Source organism: Hemitrygon akajei, chromosome 5 (genome assembly GCF_048418815.1).
Source record: "Hemitrygon akajei chromosome 5, sHemAka1.3, whole genome shotgun sequence".
NCBI lineage: Eukaryota > Metazoa > Chordata > Chondrichthyes > Myliobatiformes > Dasyatidae > Hemitrygon > Hemitrygon akajei.
Window position 1 is genome coordinate 48155925 of NC_133128.1, and position 10981 is coordinate 48166905.

Consider the following 10981-nt stretch of genomic DNA (forward strand, 5'->3'; position numbering starts at 1 on the left):
CCTCGTTATGATCTTGGATTTTATTGTTTACCAGACTGCACTTTCTCCATAGCTGTTACATTTTATTCTGAATTGTTATTATTTTACCTCAGTCACTGTGTAATCATTTGATCTGTATGAACAGTATGCAAGACAAGCTTTTCACTATATCTCAGTATATGCGATGATAATGAACCAATTCCAATTGGCTCCCCCAAAGTGTGCATATACTGTTTTGTGTGAGATATGCAGAGAAGAATCCTGGCCATACACAAGCTGTTAGGGGCCTCTTGTTGAATGCCACTTCAGTGCACGTTCTCAGTGTTTGCAATTTCTAGCCCAATATGTCCAAAGTAAAGCAGTAAAATTGAGATACCTCACAAACATGATAACTGTTACTTTAACTTTAAAGAAACTACTGTATATTCAAATATTTAAGTTATTAACATAATTACTATAGCCAAGTATAAAGACACTTGAGGAACAACATTTCTTTTTGTGCCAAAATGCTGAATTCTCTAAATTTAGATGGCACTTTTTTAATATCAGAACTAAACATTTTTGGCTGCTCTCCCTTTATTTTCCTTTGTTTGGGTAAACTTTGTGTGCTAGACTATAATATTAACAACACACTACCTAGACAAAGAAGCTTAACTGCTCCTTAACAGCCAAAATCTTTTTGATTTACAAAGATCCTTCCCCTCTTTTCCAGCATTTTTGTGTTTTTATTTTAAAAAGAAACTTTGGTCTCAGTTATAATCATATCAATACAAAATGCTACTTCATCACTATATTTATTGCATGAAATCTTGAAGTAATTTTATCTGATTAAATTTCCCTCCAATTTTCCCATAAACCAGTTCATATAGGGATACAAGTCAAGTAATTCTGGTCAGGTTCCACGTCACAGATATTCGAGTTCCTTTTTTCAAAGTTTTGAACATCAGGTTGTGCATCCTTTACAAACCAACACTTAAGTATTTCTAATGAGCTTTTAGGTGTGAGTTCCACAAAATATGACATTTGAGTCAGAATCATAGAAAAGTGAAACATAGAAACAGGCCTTTTGGCCCATCTAGTCCATGCTGAACCATTTAAACTATATAGTCTCTTAAATGTTGAAAGCGAGACGGCATGCAACACTTGTGCTGGCAGCTCATTCCACACTCTCATGACCTTTGAGTGAAGAAGTTTCCCCTCCTGTTCCCCTTAAAGCTTTCACTTGCACCCGCAACCCATGATTCTAGTTGTAGTCCCACCAAACTTCAGTGGAAAAAGCCTGCTTGCATTTACCCTATCTGTATGTCTTGTAATTTTGTATACCTCTACCAAATCACCCCTATGTTTTCTACATACCAAGGAATAAAGTCCTAACCTATTCAATCTTTCCTTATAATTTGGGTCCTCCAGTCCTGGCAACATTCTTCTAAATTTTCTCTGTACTCTTTCAATCTTATTTATATTTTTCCTGTAGGTAGGTGACCAAAACCACACAAAACTTCAGACTTAGGCCAGACCTAAGTCTTGTACAACTTCAACATAACATCCCACCTCCTGTACTCAATACTTTTATGAAGGCCAATGTGCCAAAAGCTTTACTACGCTATCTACCTGTGCCAAAGAATTAAGGACCTGTATTCCCAGATCCCTTTGTTCCACCACACCCCTCAGTCCCCTACCACTCACTGTGTAAGACCTACCTGGGTTGGTCGTATTAAAGTGCAACACCTTGCACTTGTCTACATTAAATTCCATCTGCATTTTTCAGCCCATTTTTTTCTATAAAAAATTAAACATTTCAAGAAATGTATTAAAGTGGAAATAATTTATAAATAAAAGCACTACAGTGAACAAATTAACAAATTTACCTGCTTGTGCCATTCTTAGTCATGGTAAAAATAAATTTTTATTTTGTTAAAATAGGTACACAGTTCCTGCACCAGGTCTCATCCTGTTTAAGTTACGTGATTTCACACAGATTTCATCAAGTATGTGATGATGAACTCACTGGTCGGGACTTTTTAGCGAGTCAGTGCTTTGCCCTTTTAACATGCATGAATTATGTGTCAAGCTTAATTGCATTTATGGAGTTAATGCTCATAGTTTGCTATGTGACTGCTGGTATTTACAGCAAGTTAGAGTCCTATCTCTTTGTTACTTGAACTCCTAGTGGTAGGCTGGGAAAGAAATGTTTGAACTAACAAGAATAAAATAATATTTAATCAATATGGTTTAATTTTGTATCTTCAGAAATTAATAAGGATTGGGTATATAATCCTAGTGGATCAAAGTTATCAAAGGGTCATTTTACATGAAAATTAACCTGATTAATAAAACTGTTGCATAGGTTTAATCTGGGGTTATAGTATCTTTTTGTGAAAATATTTTTGAAAGGAATTTCGAGACCCAAATGAAGCCTTCAATCTCTGGCTAAAGAAAAAACGGGAACAACAAATCAAAGAACAGCAAATAGAAGCTATGCGAAAAAGGGAACAAGATTATAACTCAAGAATCTACACAAGAGAAGATTCTGAAAAAGCCTTTAAACAGTAAGGAAATTTTAATCATTTCAATTTGTTTAATTTTATTTTGCACTAAAATAATACTAACTATAAACTCTTCTTGGGCTTCTAGCTGGGTACAGGTATCGATTTCAACTGAGGTTTCAATGACAAACTGCCATCTTCATCAGGGATGATGCCTGGTGAAAGAAGCCATTGAAATAAAACCAGAGAAAAAGTTTTTTAAGAAAGATGAAGGTCTCTCTCTAAGTAAGAACTGGAATTCAATTGTAAACAAGGTGGCACAGCAGGAACCTGACTGGATGAGGACTAACCAATCAGGAAGGATGGATGACGGGGTATAAATACCCCTGGACTGTAGACGTGCCTAGGCATCATCCCTGATGAAGATGGCAAAGTTTGTCATTGAAACATTGGATAAAATCGGTACCTGTACGGGCAGGAAGCCTGACAAGTTTATTCGTCATATATGTGGGAAAGCTCTAGATCCTTTATTTTAAATACTAACCATATTTACAAAAGTAAACTGAGATGGGCTGAAATTTACAGCTCTATGCTGTGACCTGCATTTTAATCATTAGTATCAACAGACAGATTTTGGAGATTCTTAAAGTACATATTCTCTTTAAACATAATTAGTTCCATCACAAAGTCTGAGAAATATGAACAAAAAGTGCTTTACTTTCAAATTGTTAACTTGTAATCTTCATGGACGTGAAATTTTAGTAGCAGTTAATTGTTTATTTCAGTCACTTTTAAAGCATTTGATTATGTAGAAATCATCAAGTTAAAATAATTCACTGCATAATTTATCTTGTGTTAATACAAAATTGATACTTGGATAGAGAATCAGTAATTTATTAGCCCCAAGTTAAGCCTTAATATAATGAAGTAAGTCTTAATAATAAGTATTTAAAAGAAAACTTTGCCTACTTGTTCATTGGATGCTGAAGACCAAAGATAAATCTGCTGATGACGCAAAGGTTTGGGTTGCTGTGGAAAGTGTGGAGGGCTGTCCGAGGTTACAGCGGGACATTGATTGGATGCAAAACTGGGCTGAGAAGTGGCAGATGGAGTTCAACCCAGATAAGTGTGAGGTGGTTCATTTTGGTAGATCAAATATGATGGCAGAATATAGTATTAATGGTAAGCCTCTTGGCAGTGTGGAGGATCAGAGGGATCTTGGGGTCCAAGTCCACAGGACACTCAAAGGTGCTGTGCAGGTTGACTGTGTGGTTAAGAAGGCATACTGTGCGTTGGCCTTCACTAATCTTGGGATTGAGTTTAAGAGCCAAGAGGTAATGTTACAGCTATATAGGACCCTGGTCAGACCCCACGGAGTACTGTGCTCAGTTCTGGTCACCCCACTACAGGAAGGAAAGAAACTATAGAAAGGGTGCAGAGGAGATTTACAAGGATGCTGCCTGGATTGGGAAGCATGCCCTATGAGAATAGGTTGAGTGATCTCGGCTTTTTCTCCTTGGAGCGACGGAGGATGAGGGGTGAACTGATAGAGGTGTATAAGATGATGAGAGGCATTGATCGTGAGGGTAGTCAAAGGCTTTTTTTCCCCAGGGCTGAAATGGCTAACATGAGAGGACACAGTTTTAAGGTGCTTGGAAGTAGATACAGAGGAGATGTCGGGGTAAGTTTTTTTTTTTACGCAGAGAGTGGCGAGTGTGTGGAATGGGCTGCTGGCGATGGTGGTGGAGTTGGATACGGTAGGGTCTTTTAAGAGACTCGCGGATAGGTACACAGAGCTTAGAAAAATAGAGGGCTATGGGTAAGCCTAGGTAATTTCTAAAGTAAGTATATGTTCAGCACAGCATTGTGGGCTGAAAGGACTGTATTGTGCTATAGGTTTTCTATGTTTCTATTTAGACATATTTCAGTTGCTCAAGCTAAATGACATCCTTCAACTGACAATAAAGTAATCTTGTACACCATATACCTGCCAGGAGAATTTATGCAATTAACTATCTAAAAATTAGGTCCCATGACTTGTTTTGAACAGATGTGGTAAAACACCATAAATACAGTCCATGTTTAAATATTAAAAGATATTGAACATTCTGTGTAATAGATGGACAGTTTTTTTTTTATTCTGCTGAGCTCAGTAAGCACTTGATATAATCTCTCTCTCTGTATCTTTACAGATGGCTAAAACGAAAAAAAGCTGAGAAACGTGCTGAGCAGTTGGCTGCCAAGGAGAGATGCAAGAAGTTTCTATTAGAAGCTAGAAGAGTAAAAAGGATGCAAACTCTGCTGTGCTCTCTTAATGAATCTAAATCATTTCACTTTGACAATTATGGGTACAGGTTTTAGAAAATACCATTCATCCTATCTCTCTTTACATTCAGAATGCCTCAAAATAAGTTTCAGATGAAGCAGCATCCTTTAGTGGGTTTGCATATTGCACTTTCACTAGCATAGCTTAAGAGATCGCAACAACACTGATTTCTCAATATGCTTCTGCATCAGCATCAATACTCGTGAGCACTGCACAAAGCATGATTATGTTGTAATAAATTATTCACATTGTCTGTATGCTACTGTTTTTTGTATTCCATTTTTAATAGGTTCAAGTAGACAGGCATTTGAGTTTGAACTTCCCAGAAAAGTTTCTTAGAGCTATGAAATATAAATCAATGATGTTTCAGATTTTAGTGATGTTTTCTATATACAAACAGTAATTTAAATTCCATCCCCTCATTCTGAATTAAATCTTTTAAATGCTATTGTGTTTCAATGTCTAAGGTTGAGTGTCAATTAACATTTGTACCTACAATGAAATGCATATGTTTCTCTCCCTCTCCCCCACACCCCTCTAATCAAACATACACATAACATCCTATCAACTGAATAGACAGATGATCTGCCTTTTCTCTGGCAATGCCAGTATAAGGAACTGTTGAGTGACCAAAATTGCTTTGTGTTGTGTACCTTGCTGTTTTGCTGTTTATCATTTAGGAATAGCTTATATTATTTAGCTTAAATTATTGTGCTCATATTAATCTAACAAATTAATAACTTGGCTTGTGAAATCCATTCCATAAGCCTCTATTTCAATTTTAAGTTCCCCTTTCCAGCCACAAGCATTCTGCTTGGGGCTTCCAGTCCTCTGTGCACCTTGGAATGGAACTCCATTTTTGCCAAAGTTACAAAAGTGTGATAGAAAAGTTCCATGGAACTTCCCAGTGATAATTTTCTAATTACCCTTCTTTAGAAGTACATATTAATAACAATGCTGTCATGAAGGTTGCCAGATATTTAAGGTTTACTTTAGGTTGACTATATTAAACTGATAAAGTTTAAACAGAAAATTCCAACAGTATATGTCTAATTATTTTGAAACATTATCCATTATAATTTCTGTTATACAGATTTAAACAGACACTAAAGCCATACAAGAGTATTCGTAAGATGGGTAATTTATGTTCAATTTTTAAAAATTGAGATGCAATTAATAATTGAAAAATGTAGATGCTAACAATCCAAAATAAAAACAGAAAATTCTGTTAGCTCAGTATTTAGCAAGTCAGAAAGCATTCTTGGAAAGAAAAACAAAGTTCACATTATGTGTGAAGGATTCTTTTTCAGAAATGACAGAAGAAACGAGAATGTTTTCAGTTGCTGAGAAGGAAAAAATTGTAGAGAACTGAGGGGAGTGTCTATGATAGGGTATTGACCAAAGTTGTCAAGGTAACAATAATTTTAAAAATCAGCATTTGGAAACAGAATGAAAAATGAAATAAATTGAAATAGCCACATCTGTGTTTTGACATTCTATATGATGAAATTAGTAATGTTTGATTAAGTGTAATGACAATTTGTAATATAGTGTTCTGGTACTTCTGTATCTGTAAGAGTACAGATATTATGAACAAGTTTCTTAACAATAAAAAGGAACTATTTACCAAATGTTTGGATGTGCACTTTCCAAGGATCAAACTTACTCTTGATACCATTGAGCAATAATACACACAATTCCTTTACGCAGTTTAAGTAAAAATTTGCTACATTCTTAAAATTCAAAACTTTAAATTTCTTCGACACATTATAAAAAAATCAATTAATTTCAAGACATGCTAATTTCCACTCAGTGAGTCTTGCTGACAGTGTTCAGGTAAGATTAAAGAATTAGCTTAGAGAATCAGTCACATAAATCAAAATAAAACCATTTCTCATCATAATTAGCCAATTTGGATGTGCACATTGGGAATTAAGTACTTTCCTGGAAGAAATACTGCAAGATGCTCTTTAACTCTAATTATTTTACGCATGGCTTACTCATAAAATGCCCTATTAATTTCATTCCAAAGGAAAGGAGGAATAGATGAAGACTAGCAAAAGAAAAATAATTATTGTATTTTACACACAGCTAAGACAGAAGGCTTGCTTTCAACCCCTAACCTTACCTGAATGCCATAGAGTCTGAAATTTGCATTATCTGGCTAGACTCATCTCAAGGGGAACTCGAAGAGCTGAACTATTAGCATAGACTGGTTTGCACTCTATTTCCTTCCTGGGACTTCATGTTGGAAATTAGAGATACTAAGAAAAGCACAAAATCACATTCTGAAACAAACAGCCACTTGACAAATTTGAAATGTTTCCATGTTCAAAGTTTGAGTAATCTTGGTCAGTAACATTTACCCTTTTCAATATACCTTTTAAATTCTTCAATCAAATGGACATCACAGTGCAAAACAAAGCAGAAAAATATGGTGGAAAAAGAAGGAACTAATAGTCTTTACACCACAGAAACAAAAGTTCCATAAAAATTAGATCCATTTTTGGGTACCATGCTTTAGGAAAGGGGTCAGGAACTTGAAGACATTTTGGTAGATGTTTTTTTAAATAGTGCCAAAGATGGGACATTTGGTACACAATTTCTATTTGCATTTAGTAATGTTAGGACTCTACTTTATAAATAATGTGGTACGATCCCCCAACCTTACATGGCTTCCCCTAGGACACAATGCATTAAATGCCCACCTTCTACAGTGATTATGTTCATTATACTATTTTGGTCAAGTATTGCAGTTTCTCCACATCAATGCTATAGCATACAAATTAGTACTTTGTGTGCCTTTCTAAGAAACAAAAGGCCACTACCCAATTTCTGAGTTCTGAATATGCATTTTTGCTAGTTTGGATGTTATCATTCCATAGATAGAGGTTTGCACAAGCCTCAGATCAACACTATGTAATTTCTAAGCATTTTATCTGGCAATCATTCATTTTCTGGACAGAGCTTCAATGATATCCAAAATAAAAACAGAAAATACTGGAAATACACAGCAGGCCATGCAGTAATTGTGGAGATCAGAATATTAATGCTTCAAATTGATTACTTTCATCAGAATTTCAAAGTTCCTTTTCAGTTGCCAAGGAAAGAGTAGAGTAAATAAAGGGAATGTCTGTGAAAGATCAATAGGACCTCTTGCTCTTAGAAGTTTATTGTTCGTCCAGAAAAGCATAGGCTTTCCGAGGCAAAATGTTTAAGAAAGCTTACCAACATGAGAACGTATAATCTAGACTGATATTACAATAGTGGAAATGATGAATTTTGGTGGTATTATTTGAAATAAGATATTAAAATAAAGGCTGTAACATTATAGTATACATTGGTGATCCAAATGCAGATAAAGAACAGGAGGTTCCTCTGATTAACCACCACGGGTAAACAGCTGGAGGAATGGGAGTGATAGGATTGATGTGAGAGTAGAATAGAATCAATGGGCTGAATGTGATGAGAAATTAAAATATGATGTTGTTTAGATTGTGCCGGTTGGCTGTCATCTTGGCAAAAGGCACCTTGCTTCATAAACTTACCTTGTTCCATTCTTCTTCATACTGAAGTGCCTATGTTTGGTGAATGACTGAGTGATCATCCTCTAAAATTAAATGGAGTTTTTTTTAAATCCAGTGATGATTCTTTATGACAGATTTTGAATCTGATAACTAAATCAAGTTAGTGAAATCCTTAATGGGATCCACAAAGAGATCAGTCACCAAATATTCTGTCTCTTAAATCCAGAAAATCCAAGCAGATAGTGTGATCCCAAATGGAGAACAAAGAAGTAATTTACATAGGCACTGCAGTAATTGTGTTTAACAATGACTAAACATCAGCATCAACTTAAGACAATCGCAACACTAACTTCTCTTTGAACTTGCTTTGCCAGAAAATGCACTAATCACCGCACACACATCCTATGACCAGCAACTATTTGTTTAATTTTAATAACCTTGTTGTTGTCTTAAAACATACACTTTGCCAGATTCAAGCTTTCAAAAGGAAAGAGAGGTCAAATTTGTTTTCTAGAGAATGATTTGTAAAGTATGACTTTCTAAATGTAGGCTTCCATTAAATTTTTTTGAAATGTCAGCAGCATCAAAACTGTAACACTTGACTGCTAAGTTTTTCAACTGTAAGATATGAAGGGTAAGTAGAAATAGTTTTGGGAAATATTTTGTTTCTTACTAAACTGTATCACAACATCTCCCAATTTTAATGTATAAATAGGAAATACCCTTTGGGCAATCAGTTACTCTAATTATAGAGTTATTAGTGACTTGATCACTGTCAAATGTTTCTTCTGGTCACCAACTGACTCTTAAAATGCACAAGATTTACTTTCTGTTTTGGTTTCTAATGCCAAGAATTTAGAATAAGAAATCAGATATCATTCAGATAGATCACTCATAATCTCAAAATTTATGCATCAGTCCTGGGCTGTTAAAAGAAATTAAAGGCATCAGAATGCTTTAAAGAACAATAATCTGTTCAGTAGGTTCCAAATACTGTGCTCAATACCTTGGTTAATACAGTCTTTGGCAAAAGGCCAAATTACCTCAGCCTGTTTTACTTGACACTATTTTGTTCAATACAATGAACAGCTGGAGCTTGTGGGAGCAACATCCCAAAGAATAAGTATTCTAAACACGAGAAAGTCTACATATGTTGGGAATCCAAAGCAACACACACACAAAATGCTGGAAGAACTCAGCAGGTCAGGCAGGATCTATGGAAATGAATAGACAGTCAATGTTTCAGGCCGAGACCTTTCATCAGGACTATTTTTCCAGACATAGAGAGTAAAAGATAGGCTAGAGTGGATATCAGACTGCTGGGAAACAATGCTAGAGAGGGAGTAATGGGGGAAAAGAAATGGTGAATGAACTTGATAAGTACTTTGCGTCAATTTTCCCTATGGAAGACATCAGCAGTGTGCCAGAAATTCGTGAGTGTCAGGGGCAGCAATGAGAATAGTTGCTATTACTAAAGAGAAGGTGCTTGGGAATCCAGGTCTGAAATAATTTATTTGAACCAAATGCACTATACCCCAGGGTTCTGAGAGGTAACTGAAGAGATTGTAGAGGTATTAGTAGTTAATCAAGCATCACTAGATTCTGGAATGGTTCCAGACAACTGGAAAATTGCAAATGTCACTCCACTCTTTAAGAAGGGAGCGAGAGGCAAAAGACAAGGAATTACAGGCCAGTTAGCCTGACTTAAGTGGTTGAGAAGATGTTAGAGTTCATTATTAAGGATATGGTTTCAGGGTTCTTGGAGGCACATGATATAACAGGCCAAAGTCAGCATGGTTTCTTTAAGGGAATTCCTGCCTGATAAATCTGTTGGATAGACAAACGAGAGTCAGTGATTATTGTTCTTTAGATTTTTGATAAGGTGCCTCACATGAGGCTGCTAAACAAGATAAAAACCTCTGGAATTACAGGGAATATACTAGCATGGTTAGAAAATTGGCTGACTGGCAGGAAGCAAAGAATAAAGGGGGCCTTTTCTGGATGGCTGCTGGTGACTAGTGGTGTTCTTCAGATGTTTGTGTTGGGATCACTTCTTTTCACATTATATGTCAATGATTTGGATGACGAAATTGTGGCCAAGTTTGTGAACAGTATGAAAATAGATGGAGGGGTAGGTAGCGTTGAGGAAGCAGGGAGTCTGCAGAAAGGTCATAAGCAGCATTTGAATGCTCTGGGCCTGTACTCATTGGAGTTTAGAGAATGAGGGATCTCACTGAATCCTATTGGATAGAGAAAGGCCTAGATGGAGTGGACGTGGAGAGGATGTTTCTGATGGTGGTGGAGTCTAGGACCAGAGGGCACAGCCTCAATATTGAGGGACATCCATTTAGAACGGAGATGAGGAAAAATTTCTTTAGCCAAAGTGTGGTGAATCTGTGGAATTTATTGCCGCAGATGGCTGTGGAGGCCGGGTCATTGGGTATATTTAAAATGGAGGTTGATAGGCTCTTGATTAGTAAGAGCGTCAAAGGTTACAGGGAAAAGGGCAGGAGAATGGGGTTGAGAGGGATAATAACTTAGCCATGATAGAAAGGTGGAGCAGGCTCAATGGGCCGAATGGTCTAATTCTGCTCCTATGTCTAATGGTCTTATTACAATTTAATATGATTTTCTACTAGTAAGTAAATCTTACTAGCATGATT

General features: G+C 36.2%; 1 protein-coding gene across 2 annotated transcripts in view; it reads left to right on the forward strand.

The window, feature by feature from the left end:
• The window catches only part of ccdc181 (coiled-coil domain containing 181), a 49914-nt gene extending 43492 nt beyond the window's left edge, over positions 1–6422 (forward strand). For both annotated transcript variants that reach the window (XM_073045476.1, XM_073045475.1), the window contains exons 5-6: positions 2374–2528; positions 4658–6422. In XM_073045476.1, the coding sequence (XP_072901577.1) occupies positions 2374–2528; positions 4658–4826 (324 nt within the window). In that variant the 3' untranslated portion in view covers positions 4827–6422. The remainder of the gene's footprint in view (positions 1–2373; positions 2529–4657) is intronic.
• Positions 6423–10981: the final 4559 nt, after the last annotated feature.